Consider the following 21,974-nt stretch of genomic DNA (forward strand, 5'->3'; position numbering starts at 1 on the left):
GTCATTAAGCTCATTTGCATAACGAGCGGTGCCGGCAGGGTTACCATGGCGACAACGCCCCCCCCCCCAAAAGAGGCCTGAGATGGGAGGGGGGGGGGAGGGGTTGGGCCCATTCCGCCTCACGCTCCGCGTGCTCCAAATCTCGCGCGACTTCCCCCCGCGCCTCACCTCAGCAAAACCTCGCGATACCAACCGCACCGGCGGGGCCATCCCTGCCCACCCCAAACTCTCGCGAGACCGCACCGCCCTGCCCGCTTTTCCCTCCGCGCCTCCCAACTCTCGCGAGACTTCGCCCGGCCGGGGCGCTGCCGCGCCGCTGTAACCCCACCCCCTCGCGGCGGGCGGAGGCGGCGGCCGCGCGCATGCGCAGATCCCGCCGCGCTCCTCCCTCCTCCCCTCCGCGCGCATGCGCAGCTCCTTCCCCCACCCCGCCCCTCCCTCTCCCGCCCCGCTCCGCGCACGCGCCGTTCCCGCCGCTCCCCCGCCCCCCCCTCCCCGCGCATGCTCAGTGCGGCTCCCCCCCCTCCCCTCAGGGGCGGGCGCGCAGGCGCGGTTCGGGCCCGGGGCTTGCAGCAGCTCCAGCGCGGCGGCGGTTCGGGGCTTCGGGGCTCGCGGCAGCGGGGGTGAGTTCGCCACCGCTTTCTTCCTTGTCCTGTGGGCTTTGGAAGGCTGGCCGTAGGCTTGGGGAAGTGGGGGGGGAGGGGGGGAGAAGCGGCGGGAGTGGTTTTGCTCCTCACGGGGTCGGGTTTTCCCTTCAGGCCCGGCCTAGGCCGCGCCCGCGCGCGCGCTGCGCTTCACCCCCCCCCCCCGGCCTTCCCCCCCCCCCACTTCCCCTCCCCCACCCCCCCCCCCCTCAGGGCTCCGCGTGGCGGCGGCGAGGGCGAGACCCCCCCCCCTCCCCCCCGCCCCTCCCCCCCCCATATAAGGAATGGGGGGGACCCCCCCTCAGGCCATAAATGGAATGGGGGGGGATGGGGGGATTCCATGTAAGGAACCGCGGGACCCCCCTGTGAGCCCCTAGAAGGGATTTGGGGACCCCCCCTCAACCCCCGTATAAAGAAATTAGGGATCCCCCCAGGCGCCACATGAGGAATTTGGGGACCCCCCCTGTGACCCCATTTAAGGAATTTGGGGACCCCCCAGACCCCATAGCAGGAATTTGGGGACCCCCCAGACCCCATTTAAGGAATTTGGGGACCCCCCCCAACTCCACATAAGGGATTTAGGGGCCCCCTGTGAGCACATGTCAGGAATTTGGGGACTCCCCCAACCTCATAGAACGAATTTGGGGACCCCCTGTGAGCCCACATAAGGAATTTGGGGACCCCCCCCACGTCCATATAACAAATTTGAGGACCCCCCAGCCCCATATCAGGAATTTGGGGATCTTCTATGACCCCATATGAGGAATTTGGGGACCCCTCCCAACTCCATATAAGGGATTTGGGGGCCCCCTGTGAGTCCATATCAGGAATTTGGGGACCTCCCCAACTCCATAGAAGGAATTTGGGGACCCCATATCAGGAAGTTGGGGACCCCCCCGAGCCAAATCAGGAATTTGGGGATCCCCCTCAGACCCCATATCAGGAATTTGGGGACCCCCTGTGACCCTGCTTAAGAAATTTGGGGACCCCCCCCAGACCCCACATAAGAAATTTGGGGACCCCCCCAACTCTATAAGACGAATTTGAGGACCCCATATCAGGAATTTGGGGACCCTCCTGAGCCAAATCAGGAATTTGGGGACCCCCCAGACCCCACATAAGGAATTTGGGGACCCCCCCACGTCCATATTACAAATTTGGGGACCCCCCAGACCCCACATAAGGAATTTGGGGACCCCCTGTGACCCCACATAAGGAATTTGGGGACCCCCCAACTCCACATAAGGAATTTGGGGACCCCCCAGCCCCATATCAGAAATCTGGGGACCCCCTGTGACCCCATATCAGGAATTTGGGGACCCCCTGTGAGCCCATATCAGGAACTTGGGGACCCCCCACATCGGTATCAGGAATTTGGGGACCCCCTGTGACCCCATTTAAGGAATTTGGGGACCCCCCAACCCCATATCAGGAATTTGGGGACCCCCCAGACCTCACATAAGAAATTTGGGGACCCCCCAACTCCACATCAGGAATTTGGGGACCCCCCCGAGCCAAATCAGGAATTTGGGGACCCCCCCAGACCCCATTTAAGGAATTTGGGGACACCCCCAACCCCATATAAGGAATTTAGGGACCCCCCCCCGAGCCATATCAGGAATTTGGGGACCCCCCCCGAGCCATATCAGGAATTTGGGGACCCCCTATGACCCCATTTAAGGAATTTGGGGACCCCCCCAGACCCCATTTAAGGAATTTGGGGACACCCCCAACCCCATTTAAGGAATTTGGGGACCCCCCCAACCCCATATCAGGAACTTGGGGACCCCCCCCGAGCCAAATCAGGAATTTGGGGACCCCCCTGTGACCCCACATAAGGAATTTGGGGACCCCCCCCACATCCATATTACAAATTTGGGGACCCCCAGACCCCCCATAAGAAATTTGGGGACCCCCCAATTCCATATCAGGGATTTGGGGACCCCCCAATTCCATATCAGGGATTTGGGGACCCCCCGTGACCCCATTTAAGGAACTTGGGGACCCCCCCAGACCCCGATTAAGGAATTTGGGGATCTCCCAGACCCCACATAAGAAATTTGGGGACCCCCCAATTCCACACAAGAAATTTGGGGACCCCCCCAACTCCATATAAGGAATTTAGGGACCCCCCCCGAGCCATATCAGGAATTTGGGGACCCCCTATGACCCCATTTAAAAAATTTGGGGACCCCCCCCAACCCCATATCAGGAACTTGGGGACCCCCCCCCGAGCCAAATCAGGAATTTGGGGACCCCCCCAACCCCATATCAGGAACTTGGGGACCCCCCCCGAGCCAAATCAGGAATTTGGGGACCCCCCTGTGACCCCACATAAGGAATTTGGGGACCCCCCCCCACATCCATATTACAAATTTGGGGACCCCCAGACCCCCCATAAGAAATTTGGGGACCCCCCAACTCCATATCAGGAATCTGGGGACCCCCCGTGACCCCATTTAAGAAATTTGGGGACCCCCCCAATTCCATATAAGGAATTTAGGGACCCCCCCCGAGCCATATCAGGAATTTGGGGACCCCCTGTGACCCCATTTAAGGAATTTGGGAACCCCCCAACCCCATATCAGGAATTTGGGGACCCCCTGTGACCTCACATAAGAAATTTGGGGACCCCCCAATTCCATATAAGGAAATTAGGGACCCCCCCCAACCCCATATCAGGAATTTGGGGACCCCCTATGACCCCATTTAAGAAATTTGGGGACCCCCCCAATTCCATATCAGGAATTTGGGGACCCCCCTGTGACCCCATTTAAGGAATTTGGGGACCCCCCAATTCCATATAAGGAATTTAGGGACCCCCCCCGAGCCATATCAGGAATTTGGGGACCCCCCAACCCCATATCAGGAATTTGGGGACCCCCTATGACCCCATTTAAAAAATTTGGGGACCCCCCCAACCCCATATCAGGAACCGCCCCCATTTTTGGGGGGTCCCCGCCCCCATTTTTGGGGTCCCCGACCCCTCCTTGGGGCTCCCCATTTTTGGGGTTCCCTGTTCCCATTTTGGGGTTTCTCTTCCTCCCCCCCAATTTTTGGGGTCCCCAAACCCCTTTTGGAGCCTCCCCACCCCCCAAACCTCCTTCATTTGGGGTCCCCCCACCCCCCAAATTTCGGGGTTCCCCCTAAACCCCCAAATTTTGGGGTTCCCCACCTCCCTGACCCCCAAAATTTGGGGTTCCCCACCCCTCCAACCCCCAAAATTTGGGATTTCTGCCTCTCTGACCCCAAAACTTGGGGTCCCCAACCCCTTTTGGAGCCTCCCCACCCCCCAAACCTCCCTCATTTGGGGTCCCCCCACCCCCCAAATTTTGGGGTTCCCCACCCTCCTGACCCCCAAAATTTGGGATTTCTCCCTCTCTGACCCCCCTTTTTGGGGTCCCCACCCCCTTTTGGAGCCTCCCCTTCCCCCTTTACCCCCAATTTTTGGGCTTCCCAAGCCCCCAAATTTCGGGGTTTCCCCTGAACCCCCAAATTTTGGGATTCCCCACCCCCCTGACCCCCAAAATTTGGGATTTCTCCCTCTCTGACCCCCAAAATTTGGGATTTCTCCCTCTCTGACCCCCAAAATTTGGGATTTCTCCCTCTCTGACCCCCAAAATTTGGGATTTCTCCCTCTATGACCCCCCTTTTTGAGCTCCCCAACCCCTTTTGGAGCCCCCCTTTCCCCCTTTACCCCCAATTTTCGGGTTCCCCCACCCCCCAAATTTTCGGGTTTTTTTCCTGACCCCCCAAATTTTCCCTTCCCCCCCCTCTAACCACCCCAAATTTTGGGATTTCTCCCTCTCTGACCCCCAAAATTTGGGATTTCTCCCTCTATGACCCCCCTTTTTGAGCTCCCCAACCCCTTTTCGAGCCCCCCCTTCCCCCTTTACCCCCAATTTTTGGGCTCCCCCACCCCCCAAATTTTCGGGGTTTTTTCCTGACCCCCCAAATTTTCCCTTCCCCCCCCTCTAACCACCCCAAATTTGGGATTTCTCCCTCTCTGAACCCCAAAATTTGGGATTTCTCCCTCTATGACCCCCCTTTTTGCGCTCCCCAACCCCTTTTGGAGCTTCCCCTTCCCCTTTTACCCCCAATTTTTGGGCTCCCTCGACCCTCAAATTTTCGGGGTTTTCTCCTGACCCCCCAAATTTTGGGGTTCCCCACCCTCCTGACCCCCAAAATTTGGGATTTCTCTTTCTCTGAACCCCCAAAATTTGGGATTTCTTCCTCTCTGATCCCCATGTTTGGGGTCCCCAACCCCTTTTTGGGGTCCCCAACCCCTTTTGGAGCCCCCCCTTCCCCCTTTACCCCCAATTTTTGGGTTCCCCCACCCCCCAAATTTTCGGGGTTTTCTCCTGACCCCCCAAATTTTGGGATTCCCCACCCCCCTGACCCCCAAAATTTGAGATTTCTCCTTCTCTGAACCCCCAAAATTTGGGATTTCTTCCTCTCTGACCCCCGTTTTTGCGCTCCCCACCCCCTTTTGGAGCCTCCCCTTCCCCCTTTACCCCCAATTTTTGGGCTTCCCAAGCCCCCAAATTTCGGGGTTTCCCCTGAACCCCCAAATTTTGGGGTTCCCCACCCTCCTGACCCCCAAAATTTGGGATTTCTCCCTCTCTGACCCCCAAAATTTGGGATTTCTCCCTCTCTGACCCCCCTTTTTGAGCTCCCCAACCCCTTTTGGAGCCCCCCTTTCCCCCTTTACCCCCAATTTTCGGGCTCCCCCACCCCCCAAATTTTCGGGGTTTTTTCCTGACCCCCCAAATTTTCCCTTCCCCCCCCTCTAACCACCCCAAATTTGGGATTTCTCCCTCCCTGACCTCCAAAATTTGGGATTTCTCCCTTTCTAACCCCCCTTTTTGCACTCCCCACCCCCTTTTCGAGCCCCCCCTTCCCCCTTTACCCCCAATTTTTGGGCTCCCCCACCCCCCAAATTTTCGGGGTTTTTTCCTGACCCCCCAAATTTTCCCTTCCCCCCCCTCTAACCACCCCAAATTTGGGATTTCTCCCTCTCTGAACCCCAAAATTTGGGATTTCTCCCTCTCTGAGCCCCCTTTTTGAGCTCCCCAACCCCTTTTGGAGCTTCCCCTTCCCCCTTTACCCCCAATTTTTGGGCTCCCTCGACCCCCAAATTTTCGGGGTTTTCTCCTGACCCCCCAAATTTTGGGGTTCCCCACCCCCCTGACCCCCAAAATTTGGGATTTCTCTTTCTCTGAACCCCAAAATTTGGGATTTCTCCCTCTCTGATCCCCATGTTTGGGGTCCCCAACCCCTTTTTGGGGTCCCCAACCCCTTTTGGAGCCTCCCATTCCCCCTTTACCCCCAATTTTTGGGTTCCCCCACCCCCCAAATTTCGGGGTTTCCCCTAAACCCCCAAAATTTGGGATTCCCCACCCCCCTGACCCCCAAAATTTGGGGTTCCCCACCCCCCTGACCCCCAAAATTTGGGATTTCTCCCTCTCTGAGCCCCCTTTTTGAGCTCCCCACCCCCTTTTGGAGCCCCCCCTTCCCCCTTTACCCCCAATTTTTGGGCTCCCCCACCCCCCAAATTTTCGGGGTTTTTTCCTGACCCCCCAAATTTTCCCTTCCCCCCCCTCTAACCACCCCAAATTTGGGATTTCTCCCTCTCTGAACCCCAAAATTTGGGATTTCTCCCTCTCTGAGCCCCCTTTTTGAGCTCCCCAACCCCTTTTGGAGCTTCCCCTTCCCCTTTTACCCCCAATTTTTGGGCTCCCTTGACCCCCAAATTTTCGGGGTTTTCTCCTGACCCCCCAAATTTTGGGGTTCCCCACCCTCCTGACCCCCAAAATTTGGGATTTCTCCTTCTCTGAACCCCAAAATTTGGGATTTCTTCCTCTCTGATCCCCATGTTTGGGGTCCCCAACCCCTTTTTGGGGTCCCCAACCCCTTTTGGAGCCCCCCCTTCCCCCTTTACCCCCAATTTTCGGGTTCCCCCACCCCCCAAATTTTCGGGTTTTTTTCCTGACCCCCCAAATTTTCCCTTCCCCCCCCTCTAACCACCCCAAAATTTGGGATTTCTCCCTCCCTGACCCCCAAAATTTGGGATTTCTCCCTCTCTGACCTCCCTTTTTGCGCTCCCCACCCCCTTTTCGAGCCTCCCCTTCCCCCTTTACCCCCAATTTTCGGTCTCCCCCACCCCCCAAATTTTCGGGATTTTTTCCTGACCCCCCAAATTTTCCCTTCCCCCCCCTCTAACCACCCCAAATTTTGGGGATTTCCCCCTCCCCTCCCCCCCAGAGAGGCGATGGCCGACGACCTGGACTTCGAGACGGGGGACGCGGGGGCCTCGGCCACGTTCCCCATGCAGTGCTCGGCCCTGCGCAAGAACGGCTTCGTGGTGCTCAAGGGCCGCCCCTGCAAGATCGTGGAGATGAGCACCTCCAAAACGGGCAAGCACGGCCACGCCAAGGTAGCCAAAATTCCCCGAGAGCCCCAAAATTCCCGGTTTGGATCCCGAAATCCCCGCGGCAATCGCGAAATCCCGAGCGGCGTTCCGGTCGGGTGACTGTGGTCTCTAAGGATCCTTTTTTGGGGTCTGATTCCCCCCAAAAACCGCCCCAAACCGCCCCAAAATTGGGAATTTGGGAGTGCCAGGGTGTCCCAAAATTCCCAGAGAGCCCCAAAATCCGGGTTTGAGTCCCAAAATTCCCGGTTTGGATCCCGAAATCCCCGCGGGAATCGCGAAATCCCGAGCGGAGTTCCGGTCGGGTGATCGGAAGGTTTTGTGGGCTCTGAGTTCCACAAAAAACACCCCAAACCGCCCCAAAATTGGGAATTTGGGAATGCCAGGGTGTCCCAGAATTCCCAGAGAGCCCCAAAATCCGGGTTTGAGCCCCAAAATCCGAGTTTGAGCCCCAAAATTCCCGATTTCGATCCCGAAATCCCCGCGGCAATCGCGAAATCCTGAGCGGAGTTCCGGTCGGGTGACTGTGGTCTCTAAGGATCCTTTTTTGGGGTCTGATTCCCCCCAAAAACCGCCCCAAACCCCCCAAAATTGGGAATTTGGGAGTGCCAGGGTGTCCCAAAATTTCCAGAGAGCCCCAAAATCCGGGTTTGAGTCCCAAAATTCCCGATTTCGATCCCGAAATCCCCGCGGCAATCGCGAAATCCCGAGCGGAGTTCCGGTCGGGTGACTGTGGTCTCTAAGGATCCTTTTTTGGGCTTTTTGGGGTCTGATTGTCCCAAAAACCGCCCCAAACAGCCCAAAATTGGGAATTTGGGAATTCCGGGGTGTCCCAAAATTCCCAGAGAGCCCCAAAATCCGGGTTTGAATCCCGAAATCCCCGCGGCAATCGCGAAATCCCGAGCGGAGTTCCGGTCGGGTGATCGGAAGGTTTTGTGGGCTCTGAGTTCCACAAAAAACACCCCAAACCGCCCCAAAATTGGGAATTTGGGAATGCCAGGGTGTCCCAAAATTCCCAGAGAGCCCCAAAATTCCCGGTTTGGATCCCAAAATTCGGGTTTGAGTCCCAAAATCCCCACGGAAATCCCAAAATCCGGGTTTGGATCCCGAAATCCCTGCGGGAATCCCAAAATCCCTCCCTGAATCCCGAAATCCCCTCTTGAGCTTTCCCAGTGCTCCCAGTATCCCCCAGTACAGCCCCTCCCAGTGCTCCCAGTAACTCCAGTTCCCTCCCAGTATCCCCAGTACAGCCCCTCCCATCACTCCCAGTGCTCCCAGTACCCCCAGTACAGCCCCTCCCATCGCTCCCAGTGCTCCCAGTAACTCCAGTTCCCCCCCAGTACCCCCAGTACAGCTGCTCCCAGTATCCCCAGTACAGCTCCTCCCATCGCTCCCAGTAACTCCAGTTCCCTCCCAGTATCCCCAGTACAGCTCCTCCCATCGCTCCCAGTGCTCCCAGTACCCCCAGTACAGCCCCTCCCATCGCTCCCAGTGCTCCCAGTAACTCCAGTTCCCCCCCAGTACCCCCAGTACAGCTGCTCCCAGTATCCCCAGTACAGCTCCTCCCATCGCTCCCAGTAACTCCAGTTCCCTCCCAGTACCCCCAGTACAGCCCCTCCCATCGCTCCCAGTGCTCCCAGTAACTCCAGTTCCCTCCCAGTACCCCCAGTAGAGCCCCTCCCATCGCTCCCAATGCTCCCAATGCTCTCCCAGTGCTCCCAGTTCCCTCCCAGTACCCCCAGTAGAGCCCCTAACAGCTTTCCCAGTCCGTCCCAGTGCTCCCAGTACATCTCTTCCCAGTGTTCCCAGTAATTCCTGTTCCTTCCCAGTATCCCCAGTAGAGCCATTCCCACCTCTCCCAGTGCTCCCAATACCCCCAGTACAGCCCCTCCCATCGCTCCCAGTATCCCCAGTACAGCCCCTCCCATCGCTCCCAGTAACTCCAGTTCCCTCCCAGTATCCCCAGTACAGCTCCTCCCATCGCTCCCAGTCCCTCCCATCGCTCCCAGTAACTCCAGTTCCTTCCCAGTACTCCCAGTACAGCCCCTCCCACCTCTCCCAGTCCCTCCCAGTGCTCCCAGTACCCCCAGTACAGCCCCTCCCATCGCTCCCAGTATCCCCAGTAGAGCCATTCCCACCTCTCCCAGTGCTCCCAGTATTCCCAGCAGAGCCCTTCCCACCTCTCCCAGTTCCTCCCAGTGCTCCCAGTAACTCCAGTTCTCTCCCAGTACCCCCAGTACAGCTCCTCCTATCGCTCCCAGTGCTCCCAGTAACTCCAGTTCCCCCCAGTACCCCCAGTACAGCTCCTCCCAGTGCTCCCAGTAATTCCAGTTCCCTCCCAGTACCCCCAGTAGAGCCCCTCCCATCGCTCCCAGTGCTCCCAGTGCTCCCAATCCGACCCTTCCCAGTGCTCCCAGTTCCCTCCCAGTACCCCCAGTAGAGCCCCTAACAGCTTTCCCAGTCCGTCCCAGTGCTCCCAGTACAGCTCTTCCCAGTGTTCCCAGTAATTCCTGTTCCTTCCCAGTATCCCCAGTAGAGCCATTCCCACCTCTCCCAGTGCTCCCAGTGCTCCCAATACCCCCAGTACAGCCCCTCCCATCGCTCCCAGTATCCCCAGTACAGCCCCTCCCATCGCTCCCAGTAACTCCAGTTCCCTCCCAGTATCCCCAGTACAGCTCCTCCCATCGCTCCCAGTGCCGCCCATCGCTCCCAGTAACTCCAGTTCCTTCCCAGTACCCCCAGTACAGCCCCTCCCACCTCTCCCAGTCCCTCCCAGTGCTCCCAGTACCCCCAGTACAGCCCCTCCCACCTCTCCCAGTCCCTCCCAGTGCTCCCAGTACCCTCAATAGAGCTCCTCCCAGTCGTTCCCAGTGCTCCCAGTACCCCCAGTACAGCCCTTAGTGCTCTCCCAGTGCTCCCAGTATTCCCAGCAGAGCCCTTCCCACCTCTCCCAGTTCCTCCCAGTGCTCCCAGTACCCTCAATAGAGCTCCTCCCAGTCGTTCCCAGTGCTCCCAGTACCCCCAGTACAGCCCTTAGTGCTCTCCCAGTGCTCCCAGTAGCCCCAGCAGAGCCCTTCCCACCTCTCCCAGTCCCTCCCAGTGCTCCCCGTACCCCCAGTACAGCCCTTACTGCTCTCCCAGTGCTCCCAGTAGTCCCAGTAGAGCCTCTCCCAGTCGTTCGCAGTGCTCCCAGTACCCCCAGTACAGCCCTTAGTGCTCTCTCAGTGCTCCCAGTAGCCCCAGTAGAGCCCTTCCCACCTCTCCCAGTCCCTCCCTGTGCTCCCAGTACCCCCAGCAGAGCCTCTCCCAGTCTCTCCCACCTCTCCCAGTGCTCCCAGTACCTCCAGTAGAGCCCTTTCCAGTGCTCCCAGTGCTCCCAGTACCTCCAGTAGAGCCCTTTCCAGTGGCTCCCAGTGCTCTCAGTATATCCAGTAGAGCCCTTTCCAGTGCTCCCAGTGCTCCCAGTACCTCCAGTAGAGCCCTTTCCAGTGCTCCCAGTGCTCCCAGTACCTCCAGTAGAGCCCTTTCCAGTGCTCCCAGTACCTCCAGTAGAGCCCTTCCCAGTGGCTCCCAGTGGCTCCCAGTGCTCCCAGTACCCCCGACAGAGCCTCTCCCAGTCTCTCCCACCTCTCCCAGTGCTCCCAGTACCTCCAGTAGAGCCGTTTCCAGTGCTCCCAGTGCTCCCAGTACCTCCAGTAGAGCCCTTTCCAGTGCTCCCAGTGCTCCCAGTACCTCCAGTAGAGCCCTTTCCAGTGCTCCCAGTGGCTCCAGTACAGCCCTTCCCAGTGGCTCCCAGTGGCTCCCAGTGCTCCCAGTACCCCCGACAGAGCCTCTCCCAGTCTCTCCCACCTCTCCCAGTGCTCCCAGTGCTCCCAGTACCTCCAGTAGAGCCCTTTCCAGTGGCTCCCAGTGCTCCCATTGCTCCCAGTACCTCCAGTAGAGCCCTTCCCAGTGGCTCCCAGTGCTCCCAGTACCTCCAGTAGAGCCCTTTCCAGTGCTCCCAGTGCTCCCAGTACCCCCAGTACAGCCCTTCCCACCTCTCCCAGTGGCTCCCAGTGCTCCCAGTACCTCCAGTAGAGCCCTTTCCAGTGGCTCCCAGTGCTCCCAGTACCTCCAGTAGAGCCCTTTCCAGTGCTCCCAGTGCTCCCAGTACCTCCAGTAGAGCCCTTTCCAGTGCTCCCAGTACCTCCAGTAGAGCCCTTCCCAGTGGCTCCCAGTGGCTCCCAGTGCTCCCAGTACCCCCGACAGAGCCTCTCCCAGTCTCTCCCACCTCTCCCAGTGCTCCCAGTACCTCCAGTAGAGCCGTTTCCAGTGGCTCCCAGTGCTCCCATTGCTCCCAGTACCTCCAGTAGAGCCCTTCCCAGTGGCTCCCAGTGGCTCCCAGTGCTCCCAGTACCCCCGACAGAGCCTCTCCCAGTCTCTCCCACCTCTCCCAGTGCTCCCAGTGCTCCCAGTACCTCCAGTAGAGCCCTTTCCAGTGGCTCCCAGTGCTCCCATTGCTCCCAGTACCTCCAGTAGAGCCCTTCCCAGTGGCTCCCAGTGCTCCCAGTACCTCCAGTAGAGCCCTTTCCAGTGCTCCCAGTGCTCCCAGTACCCCCAGTACAGCCCTTCCCACCTCTCCCAGTGGCTCCCAGTGCTCCCAGTACCTCCAGTAGAGCCCTTTCCAGTGGCTCCCAGTGCTCCCAGTACCTCCAGTAGAGCCCTTTCCAGTGCTCCCAGTGCTCCCAGTACCTCCAGTAGAGCCCTTTCCAGTGCTCCCAGTACCTCCAGTAGAGCCCTTCCCAGTGGCTCCCAGTGGCTCCCAGTGCTCCCAGTACCCCCGACAGAGCCTCTCCCAGTCTCTCCCACCTCTCCCAGTGCTCCCAGTACCTCCAGTAGAGCCGTTTCCAGTGGCTCCCAGTGCTCCCATTGCTCCCAGTACCTCCAGTAGAGCCCTTCCCAGTGGCTCCCAGTGGCTCCCAGTGCTCCCAGTACCCCCGACAGAGCCTCTCCCAGTCTCTCCCACCTCTCCCAGTGCTCCCAGTGCTCCCAGTACCTCCAGTAGAGCCCTTTCCAGTGGCTCCCAGTGCTCCCATTGCTCCCAGTACCTCCAGTAGAGCCCTTCCCAGTGGCTCCCAGTGCTCCCAGTACCTCCAGTAGAGCCCTTTCCAGTGGCTCCCAGTGCTCCCAGTACCTCCAGTAGAGCCCTTTCCAGTGGCTCCCAGTGTTCCCAGTGCTCCCAGTACCCCCAGCAGAGCCTCTCCCAGTCTCTCCCACCTCTCCCAGTGCTCCCAGTACCTCCAGTAGAGCCCTTCCCAGTGCTCCCAGTACCTCCAGTAGAGCCCTTCCCAGTGGCTCCCAGTGCTCCCAGTAAGCCCAGTTCCCCCCCCAGGTGCACCTGGTGGGCATCGACATCTTCACGGGCAAGAAGTACGAGGACATCTGTCCGTCCACCCACAACATGGACGTGCCCAACATCAAACGCAACGACTTCCAGGTGAGGGCACCGGGGGCACCTGGGCACACCTGGGCACAGGTGAGGGGCACCTGGGGGGCACCTGGGGGCACCTGGGCACACCTGGGCACAGGTGAGGGACACCTGGGGACACCTGGGGGGCACCTGGGGGCACCTGGGCACATCTGGGGACAGGTGAGTGGCACCTGGGCACACCTGGGCACACCTGGGGGCATCTGGGGGCACCTGGGCACACCTGGGCACATCTGGGGACAGGTGAGGGGCACCTGGGGGGGCTGGGGGGGCACACCTGGGCACATCTGGGGACAGGTGAGGGGCACCTGGGGGCTCCTGGGCACAGGTGAGGGGCACCTGGGGGGCACCAGGGGCACCTGGGGGCACCTGGGCACACCTGGGCACAGGTGAGGGACACCTGGGGCACACCTGGGGGGCATCTGGGCACAGATGAGGGGCACCTGGGGGCACCTGGGGGGCATCTGGGGACAAGAGATACACCTGGGCACAGGTGAGGGGCACCTGGGGGGCATTTGGGCACACCTGGGCACACCTGGGCACAGGTGAGGGGCACCTGGGGGGGCATTTGGGCACACCTGGGCACACCTGGGCACATCTGGGGACGGGTGAGTGGCACCTGGGGGGCATCTGGGGGCACCTGGGCACACCTGGGCACAGGTGAGGGGCACCTGGGGGGCACCGGGGGGCACCTGGGCACATCTGGGCACAGGTGAGGGGCACCTGGGGGGCACCTGGGCACATCTAGGGGCACCTGGGGGCTCCTGGGCACAGGTGAGTGGCACCTGGGGGGGCACCTGGGCACATCTGGGGGCACCTGGGGGCTCCTGGGCACAGGTGAGGGGCACCTGGGGACACCTGGGCACATCTGGGGACAGGTGAGGGGCACCTGGGGGGGCATTTGGGCACACCTGGGCACACCTGGGCACATCTGGGGACAGGTGAGTGGCACCTGGGGGGCATCTGGGGGCTCCTGGGCACAGGTGAGGGGCACCTGGGGGGCACCGGGGGGCACCTGGGCACACCTGGACACAGGTGAGGGGCACCTGGGGGGGCACCTGGGCACACCTGGGCACATCTGGGGACAGGTGAGTGGCACCTGGGGGGCACCTGGGCACATCTGGGGGCATCTGGGGGCTCCTGGGCACAGGTGAGGGGCACCTGGGGGGCACCGGGGGGCACCTGGGCACACCTGGACACAGGTGAGGGGCACCTGGGGGGGCACCTGGGCACACCTGGGCACATCTGGGGACAGGTGAGTGGCACCTGGGGGCAGCTGGGGGTGCCTGTGGTGCACCTGGGGGCTCCTGGGCACAGGTGAGGGGCACCGGGGGCACCTGGGCACAGGTGAGGGGCACCTGGGGGGGCACCTGGGGACACCTGGGCACATCTGGGGACAGGTGAGTGGCACCTGGGGGGCACCTGGGCACATCTGGGGGCACCTGGGGGCTCCTGGGCACATCTGGGCACAGGTGAGTGGCACCTGGGGGGGCACCTGGGGACACCTGGGCACATTTGGGGACAGGTGAGTGGCACCTGGGACACACCTGGGCACAGGTGAGGGGCACTTGGGGGGCAGCTGGGGACACCTGGGCACAGGTGAGGGGCACTTGGGGACACCTGGGCACACCTGGGCACACCTGGGCACAGGTGAGGGACACCTGGGCACATCTGGGGACAGGTGAGTGGCACCTGGGGGCACCTGGGGCCAGGTGAGGGGCACCGGGGGGCACCTGGGCACAGGTCAGGGGCACCGGGGGCACCTGGGGGGGCCTGGGGTGCACCTGGGGGCTCCTGGGCACAGATGAGGGGCACATGGGGACACCTGGGCACACCTGGGGCACACTTGGGCACAGGTGAGGGGCACCTGGGGGGCATCTGGGGACACCTGGGGGGCACCTGGGGACAGGAGATACACCTGGGCACAGGTGAGGGGCACCTGGGGGGCACCTGGGGGCACCTGGGGGGCACCTGGGGACACCTGGGCACAGGTGAGGGACACCTGGGGACACCTGGGGGGCATCTGGGCACAGGTGAGGGGCACCTGGGGGCATGTGGGGACACCTGGGGACAGGAGATACACCTGGGCACAGGTGAGGGGCACATGGGGGGGCCGGGGGGGCACCTGGGCACACCTGGGCACAGGTGAGGGGCACCTGGGGACACCTGGGGACAGGAGACACAGCTGGGCACAGGTGAGGGGCACACCTGGGCAGGTGAGGGGCACACCTGGGGTCAGGGGGCACACCTGGGCGCAGGTGAGGGGCACACCTGGGGTCAAGTGAGGGGCACACCTGGGGTCAGGGGCACACCTGGGGGCAGGTGAGGGGCACACCTGGGGATGGGGGCACACCTGGGCATAGGGACACACCTGGGGGCAGGTCAGGGGCACACCTGGGCACAGGTGAGGGGCACACCTGGGGACGGGCACACCTGGGGACGGGCACACCTGGGCGCAGGTGAGGGGCACACCTGGGGTCAGGGGGCACACCTGGGGTCAGGGGCACACCTGGGGTCAGGGGGCACACCTGGGGTCAGGGGCACACCTGGGGTCAGGGGGCACACCTGGAAAGGTGAGGGGCACACCTGGGGGCAGGGCGCACACGTGGGGATGGGTGAGGGGCACACCTGGGCACAGATGAGGGGCACACCTGGGCACAGGTGAGGGGCACACCTGGGGACGGGCACACCTGGGGTCAGGTGAGGGGCACACCTGGGGACAGGGGCACACCTGGGCACAGGTGAGGGGCACACCTGGGGATGGGCACACCTGGGCACAGGTGACATTGGGGGTGGGGGAGGGGCCCCCACGTGACCACAGCGACTTCCGGGCTCACCTGGCAGGTGAGAGTGGGCGGGGCCTCAGGTGAGAGTGGGCGGGGCCTCGGGTGGGAGTGGGCGGGGCCTCGGGTGGGAGTGGGCGGGGCCTCCAGGTGAGAGTGGGCGGGGCCTCGGGTGAGAGTGGGCGGGGCCTCCAGGTGAGAGTGGGCGGGGCCTCGGGTGAGAGTGGGCGGGGCCTCCAGGTGAGAGTGGGCGGGGCCTCGGGTGAGAGTGGGCGGGGCCTCGGGTGGGAGTGGGCGGGGCCTCCAGGTGAGAGTGGGCGGGGCCTCCAGGTGAGAGTGGGTGGGGCCTCCAGGTGAGAGTGGGCGGGGCCTCCAGGTGAGAGTGGGCGGGGCCTCCAGGTGAGAGTGGGCGGGGCCTCAGGTGAGAGTGGGCGGAGCCTCCAGGTGAGAGTGGGCGGGGCCTCGGGTGAGAGTGGGCGGGGCCTCGGGTGAGAGTGGGCGGAGCCTCCAGGTGAGAGTGGGCGGGGCCTCAGGTGAGGCCGGGCCCTCCAGGTGAGTCCGAGCCCAGGTGAGCCCAAACTCCACATTCGGGGCCTTTCGGACCCCAAAACTCACCTGGGACCCCCCGTGGGGGTTGGGGGTGCTCAGGTGGGCACCAAGGGGGGTCCCTGTGTCTGTACCTGTCCTCAGGTGCCCCCAGGTGCCCTCAGGTGCCCCCAGGTGCCCTCAGGTGCCATCAGGTGCCCCCAGGTGTCCTCACCTGTCCCCATCCAGGATGGGTCCCTGTGGGGGTTGATGGATCACCTGGGGGTCACCTGGGGGTCTCACCTGTCCGTGCCTGGTCTCACCTGGGGGTCTCACCTGGGCTCACCTGGGCTCACCTGTCCTCTCGAGCTCATGGGGATCCAGGACGGGTACCTGTGGGTGCCGATGGGTACCTGTGGGTGCCGATGGGTACCTGTGGGTGCTGAGGGGTACCTGTGGGTGCTGACGGGTACCTGTGGGTGCCGAGGGGTACCTGTGGGTGCTGAGGGGTACCTGTGGGTGCTGAGGGGTACCTGTGGGTGCTGACGGGTACCTGTGGGTGCCGAGGGGTACCTGTGGGTGCCGATGGGTACCTGTGGGTGCCGATGGGTCCCTGTGGGTGCCGACGGGTACCTGTGGGTGCTGAGGGGTACCTGTGGGTGCCGATGGGTACCTGTGGGTGCCGATGGGTACTTGTGGGTGCTGAGGGGTACCTGTGGGTGCCAATGGGTACCTGTGGGTGCTGAGGGGTACCTGTGGGTGCCGATGGGTACCTGTGGGTGCTGAGGGGTACCTGGGGGTGCCGATGGGTACCTGTGGGTGCTGAGGGGTACCTGTGGGTGCTGAGGGGTACCTGGGGGTGCCGATGGGTACCTGTGGGTGCTGAGGGGTACCTGTGGGTGCTGATGGGTACCTGTGGGTGCCGGCGGGTACCTGTGGGTGCTGACGGGTACCTGTGGGTCACGATGGGTACCTGTGGGTGCCGATGGGTACCTGTGGGTGCTGAGGGGTACCTGTGGGTGCTGATGGGTACCTGTGGGTGCTGACGGGTACCTGTGGGTGCCGACGGGTACCTGTGGGTGCCGATAGGTACCTGTGGGTGCCGATGGGTACCTGTGGGTGCCGAGGGGTACCTGTGGGTGCTGACGGGTCCCTGTGGGTGCTGACGGGTACCTGTGGGTGCCGACGGGTACCTGTGGGTGCTGACGGGTACCTGTGGGTGCCGATGGGTACCTGGGGGTGCTGAGGGGTACCTGTGGGTGCTGATGGGTACCTGTGGGTGCTGATGGGTACCTGTGGGTGCCGATGGGTACCTGTGGGTGCTGACGGGTACCTGTGGGTGCCGATGGGTACCTGGGGGTGCTGAGGGGTACCTGTGGGTGCTGACGGGTACCTGTGGGTGCTGATGGGTACCTGTGGGTGCCGATGGGTACCTGTGGGTGCCGACGGGTACCTGTGGGTGCTGAGGAGTACCTGTGGGTGCTGACGGGTACCTGTGGGTGCTGAGGGGTACCTGTGGGTGCTGACGGGTACCTGTGGGTGCTGAGGGGTACCTGTGGGTGCTGAGGGGTACCTGTGGGTGCCGATGGGTACCTGTGGGTGCCGACGGGTACCTGTGGGTGCCGATGGGTACCTGTGGGTGCCGAGGGGTACCTGTGGGTGCCGATGGGTCCCTGTAGGTGCCGATGGGTACCTGTGGGTGCCGAGGGGTACCTGTGGGTGCCGACGGGTACCTGTGGGTGCCGATGGGTACCTGTGGGTGCTGACGGGTACCTGTGGGTGCCGATGGGTACCTGTGGGTGCCGAGGGGTACCTGTGGGTGCCGATGGGTACCTGTGGGTGCCGACGGGTACCTGTGGGTGCTGACGGGTACCTGTGGGTGCTGAGGGGTACCTGTGGGTGCCGATGGGTACCTGTGGGTGCCGATGGGTACCTGTAGGTGCCGACGGGTACCTGTGGGTGCTGAGGGGTACCTGTGGGTGCCGACGGGTACCTGTGGGTGCCGATGGGTACCTGTGGGTGCCGATGGGTACCTGTGGGTGCCGACGGGTACCTGTGGGTGCTGACGGGTACCTGTGGGTGCCGATGGGTACCTGTGGGTGCTGACGGGTACCTGTGGGTGCCGATGGGTACCTGTGGGTGCTGATGGGTACCTGGGGGTGCCGATGGGTACCTGTGGGTGCTGATGGGTACCTGGGGGTGCCGATGGGTACCTGGGGGTGCCGACGGGTACCTGTGGGTGCCGATGGGTACCTGTGGGTGCCGACGGGTACCTGTGGGTGCCGACGGGTACCTGGGGGTGCTGATGGGTACCTGTGGGTGCTGACGGGTACCTGTGGGTGCTGACGGGTACCTGTGGGTGCCGATGGGTACTTGTGGGTGCTGACGGGTACCTGTGGGTGCTGATGGGTACCTGTGGGTGCTGACGGGTACCTGTGGGTGCCGATGGGTACCTGTGGGTGCCGATGGGTACCTGTGGGTGCTGAGGGGTACCTGTGGGTGCCGATGGGTACCTGTGGGTGCCGATGGGTACCTGTGGGTGCTGATGGGTACCTGTGGGTGCCGATGGGTCCCTGTGGGTGCCGATGGGTACCTGTGGGTGCCGATGGGTACCTGTGGGTGCTGACGGGTACCTGTGGGTGCCGATGGGTACCTGTGGGTGCTGATGGGTACCTGTGGGTGCCGATGGGTACCTGTGGGTGCTGAGGGGTACCTGTGGGTGCTGAGGGGTACCTGTGGGTGCCGATGGGTACCTGTGGGTGCCGATGGGTCCCTGTGGGGTCTCACCTGTCCCTCCCCCGCAGCTCATCGGGATCCAGGACGGGTACCTGTCGCTGCTCCAGGACAGCGGGGAGGTGCGGGAGGACCTGAGGCTGCCGGAGGGGGAACTGGGCCGGGAGATCGAGCAGAAATACGACTGCGGGGAGGAGATCCTGGTACTGGGAGCGCTGGGACGGACTGGGAGGGGGCACTGGAGTGGTTCTGGGAGCACTGGGAGGGACTGGGAGGGGGTTATGGGGGATTAGAAGGGCACTGGAGTGGTACTGGGAGCACTGGGAGGGACTGGGAGGGGGTTATGGGGCACTGGAGTGGTACTGGGAGCACTGGGAGGGGACTGGGAGGGGGTTATGGGGCACTGGGAGGGGACTGGGAGGGGGTTATGGGGCACTGGGAGGGACTGGGAGGGGGTTATGGGACACTGGAGTGGTACTGGGAGCACTGGGAGGGACTGGGAGGGGGTTATGGGGCACTGGGGTGGTACTGGGAGCACTGGGACGGACTGGGAGGGGGTTATGGGGCACTGGGAGGGGACTGGGAGGGGGTTATGGGGCACTGGGGTGGTACTGGGAGCACTGGGAGGGACTGGGAGGGGGTTATGGGGCACTGGGAGGGGACTGGGAGGGGGTTATGGGACACTGGAGTGGTACTGGGAGCACTGGGAGGGACTGGGAGGGGGTTATGGGGCACTGGGAGGGACTGGGAGGGGGTTATGGGGCACTGGAGTGGTACTGGGAGCACTGGGAGGGACTGGGAAGGGGCTATGGGGGGTTGGGAGGGCACTGGAGTGGTACTGGGAGCATTAGGAGGGAACTGGGAGGGGGTTATGAGGGACTGGGAGAGACTGGGAGGGAGCTGGGAGGGTTTATGGGGGACTGGGGGGGAACTGGGAGGGGTTGTGGGGGACTGGGAGGGCACTGGAGAGGAACTGGGAGCACTGGGATGGACTGGGAGGGAGTTATAGGTCGTTTGGAGGAGACTGGGAGGAAACTGGGATGGATTGGGAGGGCGCTGGAGTGGAACTGGGAGGGACTGGGAGGGGGTTGTGGGGCACTGAGAGGGGGTTATGGGGCACTGGGAGGGCACTGGAGCGGAACTGGGGGCACTGGGAGGGCACTGGGGAGCACTGGGAGGGGCAGAACTGGGACTGGGGGGGTTGGGGGAGGGTCACTGACCCCTGGCTGGCCCCTCCCCCTCCGTGACCCCTCCGTGACCCCTCCGTGACCCCTGTGTGACCCCGTCTGGCCCCGCCCCTCCCCCCAGATCACGGTGCTGTCGGCGATGACCGAGGAAGCCGCTGTCGCGATCAAAGCCATGGCCAAATAGGGCAGGTGGGCGGGGCCAAATAGGGCAGGTGGGCGGGGCCAGAGAGGGCAGGGGGCGGGGCCAAATAGGGCAGGTGGGCGGGGCCAGAGAGGGCAGGTGGGCGGGGCCAAATAGGGCAGGTGGGCGGGGCCAAATAGGGCAGGTGGGCGGGGCCGGGGGCGGGGCCAAATAGGGCAGGTGGGCGGGGCCAAATAGGGCAGGTGGGCGGGGCCAGAGAGGGCGGGGGGCGGGGCCAAATAGGGCAGGTGGGCGGGGCCAGAGAGGGCAGGTGGGCGGGGCCAAATAGGGCAGGTGGGCGGGGCCAGAAAGGGCGGGGGGCGGGGCCAGAGAGGGTCTGGGGGACCCTTGGGGGTCCCCAAATGGGTCTGGGGTCGGTTTTGGCTCTGGGGTTCTCTGAGGGTCCCATTTTGGGTCTGGGGGCTCTCCCCAGGGTTGGGGTCCCCGTTTTGGGTCTGGGGGTCTCTAAAGGGGCCCCATTTTGGGTCTGAGGGGGTTTCTGGGGTCCCCATTTTGGGTCTGGGGTCTCATTTTGGCTCTGGGGGTCCCAGTTTTGGTTCTGGGGGTTTTCCAGGGTCCTCATTTTGGGTCTGGGGGGCTCTCTCTGGGTTTTGGCTCTGAGGGGGTCCATAGGTCCCCATTTTGGGTCTGGGGTCCCATTTTGGCTCTGGGGGGGTCTCCAGGTCCCCGTTTTGGGTTTGGGGTCCCAGTTTGGCTCTGGGGGGGTTTCTGGGGGTCCCCATTTTGGGTCTGGGGTCCCATTTCGGCTGTGGGGTGGTCTCTGGGGTCCTAGTTTGGGTCTGGGGTCCCAGTTTGGCTCTGAGGGTCCCAGTTTGGGTCTGGGGGGGGTCTCCAGGTCCCCGTTTTGGGTCTGGGGGGGGTCTCACGTTCCCCGTTTTGGGTCTGGGGTCCCATTTTGGCTCTGGGGGGGTCTCCAGGTCCCCGATTTGGGTCTGGGGTCCCATTTTGGCTCTGGGGGGGTCTCCAGGTCCCCGATTTGGGTCTGGGGTCCCAGTTTGGCTCTGGGGGGGTCTCTGGGGTTCCCCATTTTAGGTCTGGGGTCCCGTTTTGGGTCTGGGGTCCCATTTTGGGTCTGGGGTCCCAGTTTGGCTCTGGGGGGGTCTCTGGGGTTCCCCATTTTGGGTCTGGGGGGTCCCAGTTTGGCTCTGGGGGTGTCTCTGGGGTTCCCCATTTTGGGTCTGGGGTCCCAGTTTGGCTCTGGGGGGGGTCTCCAGGTCCCCGATTTGGGTCTGGGGTCCCGTTTTGGGTCTGGGGGGGGTCTCCAGGTCCCCGATTTGGGTCTGGGGTCCCAGCCCCTCCCCCTCTCTCTCCGCAGGCCGGCGCCGCCGGGGGCCGGGCCGGGCCCCCCCCAACTGCAGCCGCGGGGGGGGGGGGGAGGGGAGGGGAGGGGAGATGGGGGGAGGGGCGAGGCGGTGGGGGAGGGGCGCGGGGGTGGGGGAGGGGGCTCGAGCTCCAAGGGGGGGGGGCTGGAGGGGCCCCCCCCCCCCACCCTCCCCCTCCCCAAATTCCCCCCACCCCCCCCCCCCCCAAAAAAAAGAGCGAAGCCCCTCCCCCCTCCCCCCCAGCCCCGCGGTGGGGGAGGGGCGTCCCTGGGAGGGGGGGAGGGGGGGGAGGGGCGGCCCCAGGCCCCGCCCCCCTCGTGGCTCCTCCCCTCCCCCCTCCTCCTCCTCCTTCAGCCCCTCCCCCCCCCCCCCGACCCCTCCCCTCCCCTCCCCCCCCTCGTTGGGGCCTCGCCGGATCGGAAATAAATAAATAAATAAATAATTAATGAGATGGTAATTAGTGCGGGGGGAGGGGGAGGGGCGTGACGTCATCGGGGGGGAGGGAAGGGGGTGGGGATGGAGTGAGGACAGCGGGACAGTGACCAGGACAGAGTGACCACAGCGGGACAGAGTGACCACTCCAGGACAGAGTGACCACAGCAGGACAGAGTGACCACAGCGGGACAGAGTGACCACAGCGGGACAGAGTGACCCCCCCAGGACAGAGTGACCACAGCAGGA

General features: G+C 63.0%; 2 protein-coding genes across 2 annotated transcripts; both read left to right on the top strand.

Annotated features, from left to right (window-relative positions):
- The first annotated feature begins 523 nt into the window (after positions 1-523).
- EIF5A (eukaryotic translation initiation factor 5A) lies at positions 524-21,357 on the top strand. The gene is made up of 6 exons (XM_068999589.1): positions 524-623; positions 6,909-7,080; positions 12,446-12,550; positions 18,654-18,785; positions 19,891-19,958; positions 21,287-21,357. The coding sequence occupies exons 2-5, from the start codon at positions 6,916-6,918 to the stop codon at positions 19,951-19,953; spliced, it is 465 nt and encodes a 154-aa protein (XP_068855690.1). The 5' UTR covers positions 524-623; positions 6,909-6,915; the 3' UTR covers positions 19,954-19,958; positions 21,287-21,357.
- Positions 8,776-10,311, top strand: AMELY (amelogenin Y-linked). The gene is made up of 3 exons (XM_068999588.1): positions 8,776-8,806; positions 8,904-9,010; positions 10,237-10,311. The coding sequence occupies exons 1-3, from the start codon at positions 8,776-8,778 to the stop codon at positions 10,309-10,311; spliced, it is 213 nt and encodes a 70-aa protein (XP_068855689.1).
- Positions 21,358-21,974: the final 617 nt, after the last annotated feature.

This window comes from Aphelocoma coerulescens, unplaced genomic scaffold (assembly GCF_041296385.1).
Source record: "Aphelocoma coerulescens isolate FSJ_1873_10779 unplaced genomic scaffold, UR_Acoe_1.0 HiC_scaffold_487, whole genome shotgun sequence".
NCBI classification, from domain to species: domain Eukaryota; kingdom Metazoa; phylum Chordata; class Aves; order Passeriformes; family Corvidae; genus Aphelocoma; species Aphelocoma coerulescens.

Excerpts from the sequence above, each read along its gene's own strand:
- EIF5A (XM_068999589.1), top strand. The coding sequence starts at position 6,916 with ATGGCCGACGACCTGGACTTCGAGACGGGGGACGCGGGGGCCTCGGCC. Across the intron at positions 7,081-12,445 it reads GCAAGCACGGCCACGCCAAG|GTGCACCTGGTGGGCATCGA; the intron begins GTAGCCAAAATT and ends TTCCCCCCCCAG. Across the intron at positions 12,551-18,653 it reads TCAAACGCAACGACTTCCAG|CTCATCGGGATCCAGGACGG; the intron begins GTGAGGGCACCG and ends CCTCCCCCGCAG.
- AMELY (XM_068999588.1), top strand. The coding sequence starts at position 8,776 with ATGCTCTCCCAGTGCTCCCAGTTCCCTCCCA. Across the intron at positions 8,807-8,903 it reads GTGCTCCCAGTTCCCTCCCA|TATCCCCAGTAGAGCCATTC; the intron begins GTACCCCCAGTA and ends GTTCCTTCCCAG. Across the intron at positions 9,011-10,236 it reads AGCCCCTCCCATCGCTCCCA|AGCCTCTCCCAGTCGTTCGC; the intron begins GTAACTCCAGTT and ends TAGTCCCAGTAG.